Source organism: Copadichromis virginalis, linkage group LG18 (genome assembly GCF_057382275.1).
Source record: "Copadichromis virginalis isolate Kocher_CV1m ecotype Utaka linkage group LG18, C_Virginalis_male_GT1.1, whole genome shotgun sequence".
Lineage (NCBI taxonomy): Eukaryota > Metazoa > Chordata > Actinopteri > Cichliformes > Cichlidae > Copadichromis > Copadichromis virginalis.
The window spans coordinates 38107440-38129811 of record NC_140635.1 but is presented as its reverse complement, the minus strand read 5'-3'; the positions used below and the strand labels follow the sequence as shown (position 1 = coordinate 38129811).

Here is a 22372-nt window from a genome sequence, read left to right as displayed (position 1 = left end):
CGTTTACTATAGGTCTTTACCAGGTTTGCACACACAGTAGCTGGTATTTTGGCCCATTCCTCCATGCAGATCTTCTCGAGAGCAGTGATGTTTTGGGGCTGTCGCCGAGCAACACGGACTTTCAACTCCCGCCACAGATTTTCTATGGGGTTGAGGTCTGGAGACTGGCTAGGCCACTCCAGGACTTTCAAATGCTTCTTACGGAGCCACTCCTTTGTTGCCCGGGCGGTGTGTTTTGGATCATTGTCATGTTGGAAGACCCAGCCTTGTTTCATCTTCAAAGTTCTCACTGATGGAAGGAGGTTTTGGCTCAAAATCCCACGATACATGGCCCCATTCATTCTGTCCTTAACACGGATCAGTCGTCCTGTCCCCTTGGCAGACAAACAGCCCCATAGCATGATGTTTCCACCCCCATGCTTCACAGTAGGTATGGTGTTCTTGGGATGCAACTCAGTATTCTTCTTCCTCCAAACACGACGAGTTGAGTTTATACCAAAAAGTTCTACTTTGGTTTCATCTGACCACATGACATTCTCCCAATCCTCTGCTGTATCATCCACGTGCTCTCTGGCAAACTTCAGACGGGCCTGGACATGCACTGGCTTCAGCAGCGGAACACGTCTGGCACTGCGGGATTTGATTCCCTGCCGTTGTAGTGTGTTACTGATGGTGACCTTTGTTACTTTGGTCCCAGCTCTCTGCAGGTCATTCACCAGGTCCCCCCGTGTGGTTCTGGGATCTTTGCTCACCGTTCTCATGATCATTTTGACCCCACGGGATGAGATCTTGCGTGGAGCCCCAGATCGAGGGAGATTATCAGTGGTCTTGTATGTCTTCCATTTTCTGATGATTGCTTCCACAGTTGATTTTTTCACACCAAGCTGCTTGCCTATTGTAGATTCACTCTTCCCAGTCTGGTGCAGGTCTACAATACTTTTCCTGGTGTCCTTCGAAAGCTCTTTGGTCTTGGCCATGGCGGAGTTTGGAGTCTGACTGTTTGAGGCTGTGGACAGGTGTCTTTTATACAGATGATGAGTTCAAACAGGTGCCATTCATACAGGTAACGAGTGGGGGACAGAAAAGCTTCTTACAGAAGACGTTACAGGTCTGTGAGAGCCAGAGATTTTCCTTGTTTGAGGTGACCAAATACTTATTTTCCACCCTGATTTACCAATAAATTCTTTGCAAATCCTACGATGTGAATTCATGGATTTTTTTTTCACATTCTGTCTCTCACAGTTGAAGTGTACCTCTGGTGCAAATTACTGACCTCTGTCATCATTTTAAGTGGGGGAACTTGCACAATCGGTGACTGACTAAATACTTTTTTGCCCCACTGTATATTGCTGCTGATATTTTATTCTTAATGATTTGTACCTGCTTGTTTTTTTTCTTATTTGTATTTAAGGTGAACTGATGTTGTGCTACTGGAACCATAATTTCCTTGAGGGATTATTATTCGAATCCCTCTATTCTAATAAGAATAGCATATAGTTAGGGCTGGATCAGGTGACCCTGAATCCTCCCTTAGTTATGCTGCAATAGGTGTAGGCTGCTGGGGGATTCCCATGATGCACTGGGTGTTTCTGCTTCACTCACTATGTGTTAACAGACCTCTCTGCATTGAATCATACTTGTTATTAATCTCTGTCTCTCTTCCACAGCATGACTTTATCCTGTCTTCCTTCTCTCACCCCAACCGGTCGCAGCAGATGGCCCCGCCCCTCGCTGAGCCTGGTTCTGCTGGAGCTTTCTTCCTGTTAAAAGGGAGTTTTTCCTTCCCACTGTCCCTAAAGTGCTTGCTCATAGGGTTCATATGATTGTTAGGGATTATTATAGGGTATAATATAATAATCCTTATAAAGCGCTTTGAGGCAACTGTTGTTGTAATTTAGTCCTATATAAATAATAATATAAATAAAATTGAATTGAGTTGAACTGACTGAAAAAGCAAATTCAAGAACTCTGGAGAGTTTCATAAGGAGTGGAGTAAGGCTGGAGTTCCCACGTCACCACCAGTGTTGGGACTAACGCGTTATTAAGTAACGCGTTACAGTAACTACGTTATTATTGTGGTAACGAGCACGGTAACTAGTTATTATGTCAAAACCAGGAACGCGTTACTCGTTACTGGGATTTAGATAGGGTCGTTACTCGTTACTTCGTGTGGTGGCTATCGCGGAGCTTCCACAGATTCAGTAATATTAGCAAGTGGTGGAGGCCAGCAGGTGGATGAAGGAAAAGGGACGCAGAAGGAAAAGAGACCCGAGGCGGCCGCCGGTCCAAGTGTGAACTGAACTTCAGGTAAGAAGTTATGACCTGCAGTCTATCTGGGTCAGATATGTGGTGTAATCTATATTGGTGAATATCATGCGCCACTAGGGGGCAGTACTTACCCTTCTAGACAGGAGGTGATGCTATGTCATGAACATAGAGTGAGCTGGAATAAAGATGGTGGGATTCCACGTTATCGCCTAAATGAGGAGTTTTATTAAAAGAGCCCAACGCAACATGGTGTCAGAAGTGCACTCGCTCTAAGCGGCGAAGAGAGACAGTGGAAAAAAATAACCGTCAGCTTGGCGAACGGCTAGTGACGAAAATGACGGAGCAAGCAGCAGCATTACCGGCGACTCCTGGCCCGGTTACGGCAGCTCCACCAGCGGCTACTTTCACCATCAAGCTACCGGAACCGTTCGACTTCGCAAAGCCCCAAGAATGGGAGAAGTGGATCAGACGTTTCGAGCGTTTCAGAATGGCAAGTAATCTGAATGGTTCAACTGATGCTAACCAAGTGAACATATTAGTATACTGCATGGGAGACGAGGCTGATGACGTGCTAAGGGGACTAGACCTAACAGACGGGCAGCGCCAGCAGTACGATGCGGTCAGAAACGCATTTGACAGACATTTTGTCCCCAGAAAGAATGTGATTTATGAAAGAGCAAAGTTTAATAAGCGAGTACAACAGCCAGCGGAAACAGTTGACTCCTTCATAACAGCTCTATATGCTCTCGCTGAAAACTGTGAATATGGTGAACTCCACGATGAACTTTTGAGGGATAGGCTCGTTGTGGGTCTTAAAGATTCATCACTGTCGGAGAGAATGCAGCTCAACAAAGATTTGACGCTAACCAAAGCTATCACAATGGCGAGACAATCTGAGGAAATAAAAAGACAGCAAACTGACCTCAGAGGCGAAAGCAGCACAGGCAAAACAGCCATGCATGTCAGAAAGTCACAGCCCAATAAATTCAGAAGCAGAGAGCAAAAGCAGTTCAAGCCACGAAAACCACAAATAACAAAACAAGAAAATAAAACGTGTTTTAAATGTGGAAAAACACAGATGCACCCAGCAGCACAGTGCCCAGCTAAAAATGCAGAATGCCACAACTGCGGGAAACGTGAACACTACGGGAGAGTTTGTAGGTCTACAGCTGTGCATGAGGTGGCAGACTGTGCAGATGGACTCTTCCTAGGTGAACTGGATTCAGGAGAAGACCCGTGGCTTGCTAACATCTGCGTGAGAGGCAAAAGCATGACCTTCAAATTAGACTCGGGGGCAGATGTCACAGCTATCTCAGAAGAGACATTCAAAGACATTAAGCAGCCAAATGAGCATCTGCAAAAAGCTGAAAAGCCACTGTATGGACCAGGAGGTGCAGCACTGACCGTGCTTGGGTCCACAAAGGAGGACATTTCCTACAGTGACAGGAGCACTGCAGAGACAATCTATGTAGTCAGAAATCTGCGTGTAGCTCTCTTAAGCAGGACAGCTTCTGTGAGACTGAAACTAATTGCCCGAATGGACAATGTTGACCTTGAGACAGTGAAGAAAGCGTACCCGAAGCTATGGGATGGGCTCGGGCTTGTTCAAAAACCGTACACGATTAAGCTGAAGCCCGACGCTAAACCTTATTCACTGAAAGTGCCCAGGCGTGTTCCGCTCCCACTACTGGGCAAAGTCAAAGCAGAGCTACAGAGGATGGAACAGTTGGGGGTGATCAGTCGTGTGGAGGAGCCCACAGACTGGTGTTGCGGCATGGTCGTAGCCCCTAAAAAGGACAAAGAGACAGTCCGCATCTGCGTGGACATGACACCTTTAAATGGGTCGGTGTGTCGTGAAAGATATATTCTTCCCTCTGTCGACCAAACACTAGGCATGCTCACAGGGGCGCAGTATTTCTCCAAGCTCGATGCTAACATGGGCTTTTGGCAAATACCGCTGTCCAAAGAATCTGCTCTCCTCACCACATTTATTACGCCATTTGGGAGGTACCATTTCAACCGTCTGCCATTTGGTATTTCCAGTGCACCAGAGCATTTCCAAAACATGATGGTGACAGAAGTGACAGCCGGCCTCGCGGGAGTCGTATGCCACATGGACGACATCCTGGTCTGGGGATCTACGAGAGAGGAGCACGACATGAGACTCCACGCTGTCCTCGACCGTGCAGAGAAGGCAGGCGTCACCCTGGACATGTCAAAATGTGAGTTTGGCAAAAGAGCAGTGAAATTCTTAGGATTCATTGTGTCATCTGAAGGCATGAGCCCCGACCCTGACAAAACTAGCGCGGTGCAGAAGATGAAAGAGCCAAGCACTGTGAGTGAGCTTAGGAGCTTCTTAGGAATGGTGAACCAGCTGGGGAAATTCATCCCAAACCTTTCTGAAAAAGACAAACCACTGAGAGACTTGCTTTCAACTAAAAACATGTGGTACTGGGGGCATGAGCAACAAAACGCCTTTAACAGTTTAAAACAAGAACTGTCATCTGCACCAGTGCTACAGCTCTACAACCCAAACAAACCCCAGAAGATCTCAGCAGATGCTTCTTCATACGGGTTGGGGGCAGTCTTACTACAGAAAGACAATGACGTGTGGTCACCTGTCGCGTATGCCTCGCGATCATTGACAGCCACAGAGCAGCGCTACGCTCAGCTGGAAAAAGAAGCGCTAGTGCTCACCTGGGCCTGTGAAAGATTCAGTGACTTTATTCTAGGGCTACACTTTGAGCTTGAGACCGACCATAAGCCACTAGTGAGCCTACTCGGAGGACAAGCCCTGGATTTGCTTCCACCGCGGATACAGAGATTCCGCATGCGCCTGATGAGGTATTCTTACACTATAAGGCACATTCCAGGCAAAAGCCTCACCACAGCCGACACGCTGTCACGGTTGCCGTTGGCAGGCAACGTGATTCCCAGAGACAATGACCTTATGGAGGACACTGATATCTACGTTGACACAGTGCTGGAGGGCCTTCCTACTAGCAGCAAATACCTTTCAGATCTCCGTGAGCAGCTGCAGTCTGACAGCGTCTGTTCGCAAGTCATGAAGTACTGTGCAGAGGGCTGGCCGGACAGGAACCAGCTGCAGGGAGTGGTAAAGCACTACTGGTCTGAAAGAGCAGTTTTGAGTGTACACAATGGACTACTACTGAGAGGTACAAGGTTGGTCATACCTGCAAACATGCGAAACGCAGTTCTGGACAAAATACACGAGGGACACCAAGGAGTAGTCAAATGTAGAGAACGTGCGCGACAAGCAGTGTGGTGGCCAGGCCTGAGTAACCAAATCGGTGAACTTGTCCTTAAGTGCAGGCTGTGCATTCAGGAGAGAGTTAATGTGAGGGAACCTCTTATGCCCACACGTTTACCTGAGAGGCCATGGCAGAACTTAGGAGCTGATCTGTTCACACTAAAAGACAAAAACTATCTGTTAGTAGTGGATTACTTCTCGAGATATGTCGAGATTGCTCAACTCAGTCAAACTCGTTCAGCCAATGTGATTGTGCATTTAAAGTCAATATTTGCACGCCATGGAATCCCTGAAGTATTGATCACCGATAATGGGCCACAATTTGCATGTCAAGAAATGAGAGACTTTGCAAAGGACTACTGTTTTGAGCATGTTACCAGTAGTCTCAGGTACCCGCAGAGCAACGGCGAAGCGGAGAGAGGCGTCCAGACCGTCAAGAATCTCCTCAAAAAGGCTAGCGATCCATACAAGGCGTTGCTGGCATACAGAACAACAGCACTGGCAAATGGCTACAGCCCGGCTCAACTTCTCATGGGGCGCAGGCTTCGTACTACCTTGCCAATGCTTCCTGAAACCTTACAGCCCCGTCTGCCTGATTTTCAGCAGGTTAGTTGTTCGGAGAGAGAGAAACGGCTGAGACAAACCGAAAGTTTTAACAAGAGACATAGAACAAGAGAACTGGATAAATTGGTGCCAGGACAACCAGTCTGGATCACGGACGCAAGAGCACAGGGCACAGTGACAGCAGTCCACCCGACTCCACGATCGTACGTCATCAGTGGGCCCCAAGGGACAATTAGAAGGAACCGCAGTCATCTTGTGCCGATCCCGCAAACAGAGGCTCAAACCGAAGCCACACAGATCCAAGCTATTCCTACAGAGACAGTTTCTGAGCCAAGCGCACCCCATACACCAGGTGTGGTTAGAACCCGGTCTGGTAGGGAGGTGATTAAACCGAAAAGACTTGATCTGTGACGCTGATTGTTTGAAAACGGAAAAGTGTGTTTCAAATGCTAAGTTGTGGTTTTAAGAGTAGCATGTTGAAAAGAAAAAAAGCGTTTATTCTGTTACAGGTTGAAAAGAAAAGAGAAAGTGTTTATTCTGTTACAGGAGGAAAAGAAAAAGTGTTTATGACAATACTGACTTTATGTTTCCTGAAATGTTGGGGTATGCCTGTATTGAAAAAGCTATATGCAGTTATGTTTTGTTTGAAGAACAAAAGAATGTACCAGTCTGACTTCAGTAAGGGGGATGTGGTGTAATCTATATTGGTGAATATCATGCGCCACTAGGGGGCAGTACTTACCCTTCTAGACAGGAGGTGATGCTATGTCATGAACATAGAGTGAGCTGGAATAAAGATGGTGGGATTCCACGTTATCGCCTAAATGAGGAGTTTTATTAAAAGAGCCCAACGCAACAAGATATAAACCACGTTTGGGTGGAGTTTATTTTCGTTATTCTGACTTTTTCCGTACTGCGTGCTAGCTAGCATGACGGAGTTTCTATACAGCTGGGTGGTGCTATGAAGTTAATGATGTTGAACTTTATTTTGTTCATAAGTTATTAGAGTTGCCAACCGTCCCGTCTGGTATTCAGAGAAAATATTACGCGTTTCTTATTGAGGTGAAAAGGAACAGTTTGTCCCGTAATTCAGCTACAATGAAAAAGGCACAAAGCTGGAGTTATTCTGTCTTTGCTGCACAGCTGCCTCTTCTTTCATTCTCTCCCCCTCCCTCTCCCGTTTCTACTTCAGTCATGAAACTGATCAATGATCAGCTGATCGTCTTTTCTCTCTTGTTTGTTTATCGCTCACTTTGCGCCGAAAGAGGAAACCAGCGGATGTCGCGCTAAACAACAGCAGCACGTTTAAGCTTGATCAGCTGTTGTTAGAATTTATTTAATATTACTTTCTAGTATCAGCTGATGTTTTCTGGAGCCACAGCTGTAAAGCTGCTGGTCATGATATGGTTTGGTTATCTGGTGAGAGGGAAACATGAAGATGAAAACAGGAGATGTCCTTACTGAATCATCAGAGCTGTGATGGAGAAACAGGTTTACCTTTTAGGTGACATGAATGAGTCGAAGGGAAGTTATGAACTGTTTCTGAGAGACAAATAACCCCAGGATCCTTTTTTAGGTAGCTGACAGCTGGTAACTGTGCAGGGGCGGATCTAGCAAAGTGTTGCCAGGGGGGCATGTAGGGCATTAACAGGGAGAGGGGGGCACAAAGAAATACTTTTCTTTCTTATTCTCATTTAAAATGTCTCGCTTTTAAAAAATAATTATCTGAATCTTACAACAAACGATTGATAGATTGATGCATATATACCATCAAAACAGTGAACATCACTGTCACAACAGCGTTTGTTTTCATTCAAAGGCTTTATGATTTTTCCTATAATGGCGGGCCGGTCTCTAGTCAAAATGCCCGGGCCGATTTTTTTGTCCCAGTCCAGCCCTGTATGCAGCTCAGCTGCAGTCTGGTGTTACCTACATCTTCCTATTCAGAAGGCAGAATTTCCGAGTTCTGAGTACAATCGAAAGCACCACGACTGCAGTTTTTGTGTTGAATGTAAAAGGCGCACATGACGCTGTGACGTAGGCTAGAATCATGGCAGCAGTCAATGACGGTCCAGGCGTGGGATTTCTCTCGTGGAAATATGCACATTATCTTTTCCTTTCTATTGGTAGGTGGCACAGTGCACTTGTGGCAAGTAAGCAAGCTAGAAGACTGGCAAAGTTATGGAAGCAACACATTAACAAGAGAATTCTGCGTAAAACCAAAGTTACTTTCCCTAGTAACTAGTTACTTTGAAAGTAACGAGTAACTTGAAGTAACTGAGTTACTTTTGAGAGAAGTAACTAGTAATGTAACTAAGTTACTATTTTAAAGTAACTTACCCAACACTGGTCACCACGCACTGACATCTTAAGGTGGGGGCTGCAGCTGTTATTTCTAATATCAAATCACTTTTTCAGAGATAACTGGAGGAAGAGTTTCGATGCACAGAATCCAAGTTGTTTGAAGTACAGTATAAGTTTACTCACTCTGTGGTGATTTGTGCTAAGTCCCCAAACCATTACCAAATAGTTTGCTGACCGTGACATCACCGTGCTTGAATGGCCAGCCAGCTTAACCAAGCTAAACCCTACAGAGCCTAGGTAACCAGTAGGCAGACTGTACTGTAAATCTTTTTTGATTGGTCTTATAAACAGTGGCGTGTCTAGAAAATTTTTGTTGGGGGGGCCAGGTAGGGGCACAGATTTGGAGAAGGGTGGCAGATTTAATTGGCAGATAATGTTTAAAAAAAAAATTCTACCAACCCTTAACCATAATTCAATAATCCTATAAACCTAATAACCAAATGCACTTTTAACTCTTATTAGAATGAGATTTTAACCACTACGGTGCAAAGTTTTTAGATACTGCGTTGATAAAGTACAAGAGATACAATCAGTGCTTTGTCAGTGTTTACTCAGCATTCAAGGACATCAATATTTGCATAGTATTTTTACTGACATATAGTGCACATATGTTTTGGGCAAAAACATTTTTGAAAATTAAAATACGAACATTTGTAACAAACAATTGACAAATTAGCCAGTTCCAATGTAAAACTTTATCTGCCTGTTAAAAAAAGAAGATAATCTTCTCACAAACTGGTGTTTGATTTTGAAACAGGAAAAAAGTGGGGAAACAAATGAAAAGACTAACATTTGAATAAAACCTGAAAGCAAGTAAATACTTTCTATGCTGCCTTATGGTAAACTTTGCTAATATTGATAAAGAACAACACTGGCTGATGATAAAATACAGTCAGCTGGCATGGTGACACTGCCAGTATTAACCTGCAGGGCTGGACTGGGACAAAAAAATTGGGCATTTTTACTACAGACCGACCCACCAGGTAGTAAAGCCATAAAGCCTTTGAATGAAAACAAATGCTGTTGTGACAGTGATGTACAGTCTTGTTGGTATATGTATGATTTCTATACATTTTACGTCAGATAAAAACTTTGGTTGTAAGATTTAGATAATTATTTAATAAAAACTAGGTATTTTAAATGAGAATAAGAAAGAAAAGTATTTCTTTGTGCCCACCTTTCCCTGTTAATGCCCTACCTGGCCCCCTGGCAAAACTTTGCTAGACCCGCCCCTGCACAGTTACCAGCTGTCAGCTACATAAAAAAGGATCCTGGTGTTATTTATCTCTCAGAAACAGTTGATAACTTCAACTCATTCATGTCACCTAAAAGGTAAACCTGTTTCTCCATCACCTGTTCAGCTCTGATGATTCAGTAAGGACATCTCCTGGTTTCATCTTCACGTTTCCCTCTCACCACATATCTAAACAGACATCATGACCAGCAGCTTTACAGCTGTGGCTCCAGCAAACATCAGCTGATACTAGAAATTAATATTAAATACATTCTAACAACAGCTGATCAAGCTTAAAAGTGCTGCTGTTGTTTAGCGCAATATCTGCTGGTTTCCTCTTTCTGGCGCAAAGTGGGCGATAAACAAACAAGAGAGAAAAGCTGATCAGCTGATCATTGATCAGTTTCATGATTGAAGTAGCAACAGGAGAGGGAGGGGGAGAGAATGAGAGAAGAGGCAGCTGTGCAGCATAAAGACAGAATAACTCCAGCTTTGTGCCTTTTTTCCATTCTAGCTAAAGTTCGGGACAAACTGCGTCTCTTCTCAGCTCAATACGAAACGCGTAATATTTTCTCTGAATGAGGGACCATTCCATTTTTTTAAGGAGCCGTTGGCAACTCTACTAACCTTATGAATAAAATAAAGTTCACTATCAGTAACATCATAGCACCCACCCAGCTGTATAAAAACTCCAAGCTGGCTAGAACGCAGTATGAGTTATTGCAACTGACAGTAAAAAGTCAGCAACATGAAAATAAACTCCACCTAAACTTGGTTTATATCTGACCCAGATAGACTGCAGGTCATAACTTCTTACCTGAAGTTCAGTTCACCTGACACTCGGACTGGTGGCTGCTTCGGGTCTCTCCTCCTGCCTCCCCTTCCCTCATCCACCTGTTGCCTCTGTGGAAGCCCCGTCATAGCCACCACCAAACAACGGAGTTATTGCTACACATCGACCTGCATCTGGCCAATCCACCACCTCTCATTGTTCATGCCATTACAAAAAAAATAAAAAATAAGTCACTGGGGATATGCCCGATGGCCAGTCCAGCTATGTTAACCTGCAACCAAATCTGCAGCTCCATACAGCAATGTTACGACTTAGATTATATCTTATAACTAGTGATGGGACGTTCTGTATCGAGGCTTCGGAGCGTGTGTCGAGTAATGGAGGGGGCGTTTCCGCGAAGCGCGTATCGAGGCTTGCTTCATTTATGGGAGGAGCTGAAAATGATGACGTCCGAAGCCTCGCTGCCCGGCTGTACCACGTGACTGGTTCATGAAGTGGTTCGAACTTTGCCGCGAGATATGACAGCGATATAAACCCCTCAGACTTCATTCAAAAATGTGGGTGTTTGATGGAGAGTTGTTAGTGAGAGTTTGGAGACAGTTTGGAAGTTTATGAGAGTGAGGAAAGTCAGGAGAGAATGGAGCCAGCTAAGAAGAGGAGGATGTCCTCCCCTGTGTGGGAACATTTTGATCTTATTCCTCCCAACAAGGTATGTAAATTTCTACAGAAGATGTATTTTCATGATACTGATGGTGCAATACAATTTATGTTGAGCTGTCTTGACTTTTGTACAAGGTGAAGTGTTTGCTATGTGCCAGGGAGCTGGGATATAACAGCAACACCTCATCCATGCTTAGGCACTACAGAGCTTTGCATGAGAATAAGGGGGACACCGATCGTGGAGCAAGACCAGGTGAGCCATCAAATGCAATGATAATATAGGATGCAGTAATGTTACTAAATGATATAACAATATTATACAACTGTTATAAGTTACGTGTGTGATATTTATATTTGTGCTTTATCTTTATTGTCTTTCCTCAGGAGAACAATCTCAAATAGATGAAGACCTGGTCAGCATGGTGATTGAGGACTCCCAGCCATTTAGCATTGTGGAGGACAAAGGATTCAAAAGATTTGTTAAATCATTAAATCCTAGCTATGTTCTCCCCACTAAAAAGGTCATAAAAGCAGTGAAAATTTAGTTTTTACAGAATAAAATGTGAACAGGCAGGACTGAGGCTCAAAGCCTCAGTGTGTAGCTGTCCATACCTCAACGTTACAAAAGCACAACTACTGTCCACACCCCAACCACACCTCACCTCACAGTAAATGATCGTTTTCATTTCAAGCATTTCCAAATAATCATTTCCCATACTGCCACTATAAATATACACAGTATACTGCCATCACTACAATATACATGTTTTACACACTCCTTTTGTTGTTGACATTTACAGGCTGTGTGCAAAATGCCACACTCTTCAAATTCATGCCAGCTATTATTTTTACGTCCAGTAGGTGTCCTGCTAGAGCAAATGAAGCTTCATGAAGCTTCGCGTTGGGGTGAACCAATTGGATGAAAAGCTTCAGTGCTTCATGGGGCTTCATCTGCCCATCACTACTTATAACTCATAACTCTTATGTTAGCTGCCCTCAGTAGCATACTGTCTGAAATATTCCACAGCTGCAATAATTCTTTAAGTGTTATTTTTTTCCTTGGTATTCTAATTTCACCGAAGTTTACTAAACTCAACAAACTTGATATTACTTACCGGGACATTTATTCTGTCCTCATTTTCTTTCACCGAAAAATTGTTTCCTGCAGTGCCATCTTTCGTGCTTGGCTCTCCTACCTTTGCTAACGTGATGCGCATAGCGCAGAAGCGATGCTGCATTCACTTACACTCGGATATCTGAGCGTCACCGTGAAAACATAATCGGACATTTGATATTTGATTGAATTTTATTGTTTTGCCTTTGGGGTGGCACCTGGGGTGGCCAGTCTGGTTTGGGGGGTGGCCTGTGCCCCCCCAGGCCACCCCGCTGGACACGCCATTGCTTATAAATACATTTCAGAAATACCTTTTGGACTTTCATGAAATGAATCATAGTCATCAAATTAAAACAAAAAGAATTCACTTGACATGTAATATAGATTGCATAAAAAATGAGTTTGCTCACGATGTTCTCGTTTCTTCATATGAGTTTGTATTGCAAATATTAAAAAATGTTCTGTAAACTCCGTACCAGTTGGAGGCAGCACTGCGCCAGTTTGGGGTTTTTTGTTTGGCCCGAACATGAGGAAGAAGTAGAAAGAAAGTGAGGAAGTGAGGAGGTGAGGAAGTGGACCTGCGGGGCTGCGAAGTGGACAGCAGAGTTTCGTGGCGTGTGCTGTCCTTAGAGCTTTGTCTTTTCCTTTAGCCGATCTTTGTTGTCGTGTACAGGATGTCTAAGAACACGGTGTCCGACCGCTTCAGGAAAGTAGATGTCGATGAATACGACGAGAACAAGTTCGTGGACGAGGAAGAGGGAGGAGAGAATCAGGGCGGTCCGGACGAGGCCGAAGTGGACTCTCTGCTCAGACAATATCCTTTAAGTTGGCGGCTGTTCTGCTGACGGCACGGCGAACAGTGATGCGTGTATGTGGACAGCTCCGCTGTTTGAAGGGCGGAGTATCGGTCCAGTATCGGTGCTTCTCGGTACCCGTTTTTATATGGTTAAAATAATGTTCCGGGTATTTACAGTGACATAAAGTTGACGTTTCTGTGACATCCTGTGTGCAGTTTGTTTCATAGGAGCCTGTGAAACCTGACTTCCGGGTGTCAGTCACAGGAGGGTGTGGTTCTCTGTGACTTTTTCCTTTTTAAGGAAATGTTTCAGCCCCATTCTTTGTCCGTGTGTCGGACTGTGTGTATTATCAGAATTGTCATGTATTCACGCTAAAGAGCTGCTGTTCGACTGTGTTTCTTTCACCTGCAGCTTTCCGCGCCTTTAAAGGCCTCGATGAAACCAACAGCAGTGCTTTAAGGTGAGCTCGGCTGCATAGAGAGCAGGCTGAGGAGCTGTGCAGGAGGACTCGCTGCCTCTACTTTACCGCTGTCGTTTATGGAGCACCATAGAGTAGTCCTTTTACTCTGAATTAGGGCTGCCACACACGATTATTGTGAGAGTCGACCAATCAGATCATCATCCACTGGACGTGAAACGTACAGCTTATTGCACCAGCAGCATCTGCTCTGATATAACTATCATTAGCTTACAGCTTGAAGTGTTTCAGGTATGTGCTAACTAAAAATAAAGACAAGGTGATAGTTTAATTACACTTTTAATGAAATTTGCAGATTGTCTCAGTGGAAACTCAGCCGTCTGCTACTTCATATCTAAAATATAACAGCACACTGGAGTAAACTCTCTATCATCTCACACTTCTTTTTAATCAATTTTCTGCTTGACGTTTATTCAGCTGTGTGAAAACTGTAACTTTAATCTCAGCCAAACCGATTTACTGAGGAACAAACAAAACGCTGAAAAAAGCCAAACAATAACATTTTTAAGTTATCTAAGTGACTTTTATATCATGTTTAACCTGAGTAGCGATGGGGTTTGAGAACGATGTGCCAGGAGTTGAACCTTGACCTCCCGGCCAGCACATCTCCGAAAACATCGGAGCACTTTTGTAAATATGTGATGTCTTGATAAATCGACCAGATATTTGAGGTTTACACAGCTGCATTCTCGCCTGAAAATATCTGAAAACTTTATTTTGTGACCCAGAAAGAGTAATATTAAAACTAAGTAGCTGCCGCCATCGTTGGAAACTGTAATTGGCTGGGCCGCGCTATGAATTCTGGGATAGGTTGGGTCATGAAGGATACACCCGACCCATCCTTCAAATCTGGGGAAATTAAGGACGCATTTGGAGAAGTCTTCGAGTTTGGACAGCCTTTGTCGCGTCGCTGTAACAAATGCAGCCTCTGAATTTGGACACAGCTACGATACCGGAGACTAATTTTTCCTCGGGGTTTAACGGCAGCTGGCATCCTTGTAGATGCAGTGCTGCCATCTTCTGTTTCAGTCCGTTATTACACTCTTAAATCCTACTACTTATTCCTGCGTCTTTCAGGATCTTGCAAAGCTTCAAACGACACGTCGACTATTAAATTAGTCGTCAATGATTTTGATAGTCGACGAATCGTGGCAGCCCTACTCTGACTCTTGACTTTGTGTGCCTAGTTGTAAAATTTAGTCACAGAAGTCTTTTTTTTTTTTTAATGTTATTTGTAATGAAACCTGCTGTTTGCTTTAGAAACAGTTTACTCCTTGTTTTGTAGTTGCACTTTATAGTGTCTATAGTGTATACTATATGTGTATTCATTTAAAACAGGAAGCACAGGTCGTGTATCTCCATCTCTGTGTTGTCCTTGACTGATATTTTGTAAGGGGAATCTGAATGGAGCTCTCAGTGCTGTCCTAAAGAATCCTCCAATCAACACCAAGAACCAGAATGCCAAGGTATCCGTGTTTTTATTCAACCTGACTCTCTACATTTATTTTCAATTCACTTCAGTTTCATTTATACACTACCAAATCACAACAACAGCCTCCTCACGATGCTTTATATCGTAAGGTAAAGAATCAAGACAACAATAAAGAGAGCAAGCACTTGGTGACAGTGGGAATAAAAAAACTCCCTTTTAAAGGAAGAAGCCTCCATCAGAACCAGGCTCAGGGAGGGCCAGCCAGGATGATCTGATATCGTCGTGTTGGTGTTGTTCCCAGATCATCATGAAATTGTTGTTCCAGGTTCAACATTGCAAGTGACCAGTCACATTGTTGTGACGTTATTCTTTTGCGCGCCAAGCCATTCGTGCATTTATGAAATTCCAATGTTGCAAGGACAATATCAATTCAGCTTAGCGTTTATTAAAGGGTTAGGGTCCGTTGATCGGCGGACAGAGGCGGTTTCTCGCAGCTTAAGTACAGTTTTTTTGTTTTACGGCGGTTTTTCCCGAAGTCGCAAAAGTATGACGTCACAACATTCTGATTGGTCACTTGCAATGTTGATCCTGGAACAACATTTACTATGTTGATCTGGGAACAACACCAACACGACAATATCAGATCGCGCGGGCCAGCCGACAGCTGCGATACTCCACAGTGGCATTTAACTTCTCTGAATGTGGTTCTTTATGTTTTCCTAAGAGATTTAAATGAAACATAATCCAAGAGTAACGCTTCAGTTTTAATTAAAAGGTTTTCATAGAAAAGCTCCATTAACTGCTTAGGAGTTACAGCCTGTCTCAGCTGCCATGGGGCAAGAGATGGGGCACAGCCCGGACAGGCTGTCAGTCAGGGCTAACACAGGGAGACAGACAGCCATTCACTTTCACACCTATAGTCAGTTTAGCGTCACCAGTTAGTCTTTGGACTATGGGAGGAAGCCAGAGGTAGCCCACACTGACATGGGGAGAGCATGTAAACTCAAAGTAGAAAGGCTCTGGCCAAATGGTCGATTCAAACCCAGGACCTGGGATTGAATTGACCTTCTTGCTGTGAAGCAAAAGTCCTAACCACTGTACCCCCATGCTGCTTATATACATATACCCCCACTAATATTTGGTTAACATATTTTGGTTGCACCTTGACAACATGCTTTTGGTAGCCATCAATAAGCTTCTGGCATAATTCTGGACTGATTGGAAACTCTTCTTGGCAGAATTGGTTTAATTTGGTTAGTTTCCTTGCATGGACCTGACTTAAGTATATATACTTAACAGACCATCAGAGCATTATATACACCTGCTATTTAATAATATTTCTTATCTAAATAATTTGACTTAACAAAACTTTATGAAGAACAAAATATTTTAACCTCACACATAATACTAGCCAGGCCCTTGTAGTCAGTGTGACCAAAGGTAGCATAGCTACCATTAGCTCTTCCCCAGCAGGTTGTCCCTAGCAGCCGGAAAAACAGGATGGTTGGTTGATGGTGAGGAGCAAGCGTAGTCTCTCTATCAATCAGCTATGTACCACAGGCCCTCAACTGTTATTTAAAAAGCCATCACTTGACCCAGCTGTCTTAGCTAGTTATAGGATCATCTCAAACCTCTTTTTATTGCAATTTTTTTCAAAAACACAGAAAAAGCACAGAAACAGCTTTAGTGAAGGTTACAAATGATCTTCTTATGGCCTCTGACAGTGGACTCATCTCTGTGCTTGTCCTGCTAGACCTCAGTGCAGCGTTCGATACTGTCGACCATAATATCCTATTAGAGCGATTAGAACATGCTGTAGGTATTACAGGTACTGTGCTGCAGTGGTTTGTATCATATCTATCTAATAGACTCCAGTTTGTGCATGTAAATGGAGAGTCCTCTTCACACACTGAGGTTAATTATGGAGTTCCACAGGGTTCAGTGCTAGGACCAATTCTGTTTACATTATACATGCTTCCCTTAGGCAGCATCATTAGAAGACATAAATGATACCCAGCTTTATCTATCCATGAAGACAGATAAGACGGGTAACATGAAATATGGTATCTAAGCAGATTCTTACTCTGGATGGCATTACCTTGGCCTCCAGTAACACTGTGAGGAACCTTGGAGTCATTTTTGACCAGGACATGTCCTTCAATGCACATATTAAACAATCGAAATACTTTACGTGGGTTACAGTTGCTCCAAGACAGTAACAGTAATAGACTAAACTAATTACATGATACAATATGTTACAAAGTTTAGAAATATAAGAAATAGCTCAATTATAAATATCAAGAATATATGAGGGACATTTAACCTGTGAACTTTGTCACTTGTGCAACAGTGTGTAGCTATTGCAGTCTGTACTGTGCATTAGATGGAGGAGTTGTACAGGGAGATGGCCACAGGCAGAAATGATTTCCTGTGTTGTTCAGTGGTGCATTGTGGGTAATCTTAGTCTCTCACTGAGCGTGCTCCTGTGACTAGCCAGCACATCATGGAGTGAGTGGGAGGTATAATCCAGCATTGTCTTCATCTTGGATGATAGCTGCCTCTCAGGTACCACCTTAAGGGAGTCAACCCTAAACCTGCTGCCCCAGCATGCAACACCATAGAGGATAGCACTGGCCACAACAGACTCATAGAAAATCCTGAGCATTGTCTGACCAATGTTGAAGGACCTTAGAGACGACTCTGGCCCTTCCTGTAGAGTACAGTGATGTTTTTAACCCAGTCCAGTTTATTATCTATGTGTACTCCGAGGTATTTATAGTCCACATGGATTGAAACAGGTGTCACAGGTTTCCTGGTCCTCCTAAAGTCCACAATCAGTTCTTTGGTCTTTGCCACACTAAGCTGCAGATGATTCTGCTCACATCACAGCCCTCTGGCTACTCTGACTCATCATCCCTGCTGATGCATCCAACCACCGCAGAGTCATCAGGAAACTTCTGAAGATGGAGGTCTCTGTGCAGTGGCTGAAGTGTGTGGTGTACAGGGTGAGGAGGAAGGGGGAAGGACGGTCCCCTGTGGTGTTCCTGTGTTGCTGATCACTTTGTCAGACACACACATATTGTGGTCTTCCTGTCAGGTAATCAACAATCCAGGACACCAGAGAAGCATCCACCTGCATCGCTGTAAGCTTATCACCCAAGAGGGTCGGCCTGATGGTGTTGAAAGCACTGGAAAAGTCAAAAACATGACCCTCACAATGCTCGCCAACGTGTCTAGATGGGTGCAGACGCGATTGAGCAGATAGATGATGACATCCTCAGCTCCGAGAAGGGGCTGGTAAGCAAACTGAAGAGGATCCCTGACGTGGTCTGAGTATGGGTCGGAGCTGGTCCAGGATGAGTCTTTCCAGGGTCTTCATGACGTGGGATGTCAGGCCTGTAGTCCTGGGGTCCTCTTCTTGTCTCTGTCTTAGAGATAGGCTCAGAGTAGAGCTGCTACCCCTCCGCATTGAAATTAAAGGTTTCCTCTTTGATAAAGCATGCAGTTGGGGCTGGATCAAATGAACCTAAATCCTCCCTTGGTTACCCTGCAGTAGGTTTCAGCTTCCCGTGATGCACTGAGTGTTGACTGTGCACTGACTATATGTTTATACATCACTCTGCACATGAGATATTATTCATCTCTGGTAGGGCTGGGTATCGTCACTGATTTCTAGAATCGATTCGATTCCGATTCACAAGGTCCTGAATCGATTTGATCTTCGATTCGATTTGAATCTGGGAAATTTTGACAGTCAGAAATAATATAATTCAGATCAGTACATTTACATATTTTTGTATCTATAAAAAGGAAGCTGACACTTTCCAGACTTTATCAAAGGTGTGAGCATCACAGCAGAGGCCTTTGTGTCAAAGTCGCTGAAGATAAAACACAGAAAAACATGAAGGTGATTTTCCTGTTCTGGAATTTTATAAAAATATTCTGCAGTACATCAAAAATGAAAGAAAACCATTAATCAGCATATGAACGTTACCTCTGAAGTTACAGCGGTTTGATTAGAGACACGGCTAACAGTCATTTTGTATAATTTTAAAAAGTTTACATTTGTTCAGAAGCCTGTTGAACAGCAGAAATTAGGTTTTCTTTTCAGAAGTAAGTAAAAACAACATCGGCCGACAGCCTGTAAACAACGGTAGACTTGTGCGTAACAAGCAAGCGAATAATGCAGAAAACAGATTTTTAGACGGGAAACTGTTGTTGAAGTACAGAGAGAGAGAGAGGGGGAGAGAGAGAGAGAGGGGGGGAGAGAGGGAGAGAGGGAGAGAGAGCTGTGCATGAAGTGTGATTTCATCCTGGTGGAAGCAAAACAGCAAAAGTCAGAGTGAATTCATGACGATGTTTATGTGAAGCGTAGTTTGGATCTGCTTTTGCTGCTGGTTCGGTCAATGTTGTTTGGAGAGAGATCAGACTAACAGCTTCAGAATCGGCGCAAAAAGGGCGTGAACGCAAAGCTCGACCCGCCGAAACATCAGAATCAGCGAGCTGTCGGCTTTCAGCCCCGACTGTGAGAAAGGCGACATCTCACCGATTCTGCTCCACGCTTTGTGTTTACGTCTATGTGCAGAAGCCGTGTTCCTGCTCTCATTCACTGTCTTAGCTGTTTGGTGGTTGTCAAAATTTTGTGACGTTTCACCAGAGATTCTGGAATTTTGGGCAAAATACATTTATATTAAAAAATCGATTCAGGATTTTAATGAATCGATATCACGTTATCCAAGCCAGAATCGATTTTAATCGATGCATCGATGAATAAAACCCACCCCTAATCTCTGGCTCTTCTTCCACAGCGTTTCTTTTTTCTGTCTTCCTCCCCAGCCCTCCCTGAGTGGGATTCTGCTGGAGTCATCTTCCTGCTAAAAGGGAGTTTTTCATTCCCAGTCTCCTCACAGTGCTTGCTGTTTTCTTTGTATTATTGTAGGGTCTTTACCTTGCAATATAAAGTACCTTGAGACAACTGCTGTGAATTGTGGCTGTATAAATAAAATTGAATTGAAATGATGTGGGAGCTCAGATGTCTTGATGGAAAGTGTTCATTTAGGTACCTGCTTTTTAATATGCAGTATCCTCCCCCTCTTTATGTGTGTTGGTGCATAGGAGCGAGCAGAGCAGCTGGTGGTCAAAGTGTTGAGCAGCTTCAAGAGCAGTGACATAGAGAAGGCTGTGGGCTCTCTGGACAAAGCAGGAGTGGATCTGCTCATGAAATACATCTACAGAGGCTTTGAGAAGCCCTCTGACAACAGTAGTGCTGTACTCCTGCAGTGGCATGAAAAGGTCAGTGCTTTCTGTTAATTAAGCTAATACAATCTTAGAGTGGAAATTGTGCTGAAATCGAAACCAGTTTCCATTAAGTGGTTAGTGCCACGTTCACAAAGCCAGAGCTTTGATCACAATCACAGACGATTCCCTCAAATCATAATGCAGAGAAAAGTTTATGGACGTTTCTTTTCTGTGCGTCCTCAGGCCCTGGCAGTGGGAGGAGTTGGCTCTATCGTGAGAGTCCTGACTGCGAGGAAGACGGTCTGATGGTCGCCGAACCTGCAGCGTCCAGTCACACGCCACAGCTGATTGTGTTTCTGAGCTTCTGTCTTTATATAGGACTTTTTCCAACTGCTCTTCTTTCTACTTTTTTTTCTACTTTCTGGATTTCACACACATTTCTAGGATTTCAAAGTGCTGGGTGTCAGTCAGGCGGCAAGGTGCTGGCACCTCACACAATCTGTTTGGCATCCCTGCAAAGAGACCTCTCACTCAGACGCAAAGCAGCTCCACAGCTCCTCCTTTAAACAGCTCCCCGGCTGCTCTGCTGGCTCTCGCACCATTCGCGCTGTCTTCTCTGCATCTTTCCCCTTTTCCTCTGGTAGAGTCGGACTCATCCAGAGGAAATATTCCTGTTTACCCTCAACTTTCTCAAGATGTTTGTCCACTTTTTTTTTTTTTCTGCTCATGCCAAAACTGTGTTTGGTTCAGCCTGATTCGTGGCTGTTCTTCTTACGTTGATTCTTTGTATATTTGAAACAACAAAAGAATAAAGAGCCGAAGCTGAACACTTGTCTTTTCTGCTTCTGTTGAATCCTTTTATACATATAAAACTACTGTAGTTGTTTTGCTCACACATTTGAAAATGAGTTTGTATTCTGCTTTTATCACAACAGCAGGATAGTTGTTAGTGATGGGACGAGCAGAGCCGTCGGAGCGTGTCGAGAAATCCGGACGGTCTTTGATGAACAGCCTTTTGAGGCTTTCTGCTTTATGGGCGAGTGATGTGAGTGACGACTTTGAGCCAGTAAAGTAGTGAGACTTTATAGGACTGTTTTACTGGTGCAGTCTGGCTTCCTCAGTGCAAGAAACCAGTGGAGTCTATAGAGAGCCACATGTGCCAAAACTAAATGCATCATTAAATGAAACATAAGCTAATTTTGTTTAACATTCTGGTATTTTGAGCGATGTTTCTAACAAATGACTATAATTATTGATATTTTTTATTTACAAAGTAGCAGAACAAATGATAGAATCAGCCAATGTTCAGGGGAAAAACTTTAATATGACAACTGAATCCAATTCATTAAAAATACCTTTGATGTGAAGTTGCACTGATGTATTCAGCTCTATGCCGAGGTCATGTAACACTGGACTCCACTGAACTGAAAGGATGTCAAACATGATTACAGAGCAGAAACAGCACCGTGTGCTCCATGTTGAACTCAGATTCAGCTTTATTGACCAAACAGAAGGATGCAGTATACAAGCTCCACACACTGCTGATCAGATGCACTCGTCCTAAACGAAACATGAGTAACGCTGTGACTCGTAGGGTTCTCTCTCATGGTGAGTGTATTTTGTGAAATGGGACCATTTTCTTTGCTAAAGTTGAAAGTCACGCTCCTCTGTGACTTTCAAAAGTCCAATGTTGATTTCTGCTCAAACTATTTTTATTCAGAATAATGTATAGGTCAGTAAAACGAAACGGTATCTGCTCAAGCACTGAGGTTAGTTGCAACAGCTAGTTTCTACTTTTCCTTCAGCTGCTACATTTTGCTTAACTACCTTTTTCTCTAGAACGGCAGAAATGAGTAAAGTGTCATCTACACTCTCCAGAACCCAAGTTATACTTACTGTGCAGAAAGATCGTTCTCTGGTTATCGACTCGAATGAAAGAATAGCAGCAAATCGTCACCTGAGACGAGCTGCATCCAAAGAAAGAATGTTTGCTGTTTTTTAGTTTCAAGGTTTAGGAAACAAATGAGTCGTTCTAAACTTTATAAACTTTGCTTCACCGACTTTTATCCATAATTTAGACGTTTCTCTAATAACATTTTGACTTGCAGTGAGCAGAGCACTTCCATTTATTTAAATTAACAGATTCTCCAACTCCTCTA

The 22372-nt window shown here is 43.6% G+C and overlaps 1 protein-coding gene across 1 annotated transcript; it reads left to right on the top strand.

Moving 5' to 3' along the window:
* The first annotated feature begins 12796 nt into the window (after nt 1-12796).
* LOC146688590 (actin-related protein 2/3 complex subunit 5-A-like) lies at nt 12797-21040 on the top strand. Its single transcript, XM_085438777.1, has 4 exons — nt 12797-13082; nt 14937-15009; nt 20091-20267; nt 20457-21040. Exons 1-4 carry the CDS (start codon nt 12943-12945, stop codon nt 20517-20519), a joined length of 453 nt encoding a protein of 150 aa, XP_085294903.1. The 5' UTR covers nt 12797-12942; the 3' UTR covers nt 20520-21040.
* The last annotated feature ends 1332 nt before the right edge of the window (nt 21041-22372 follow it).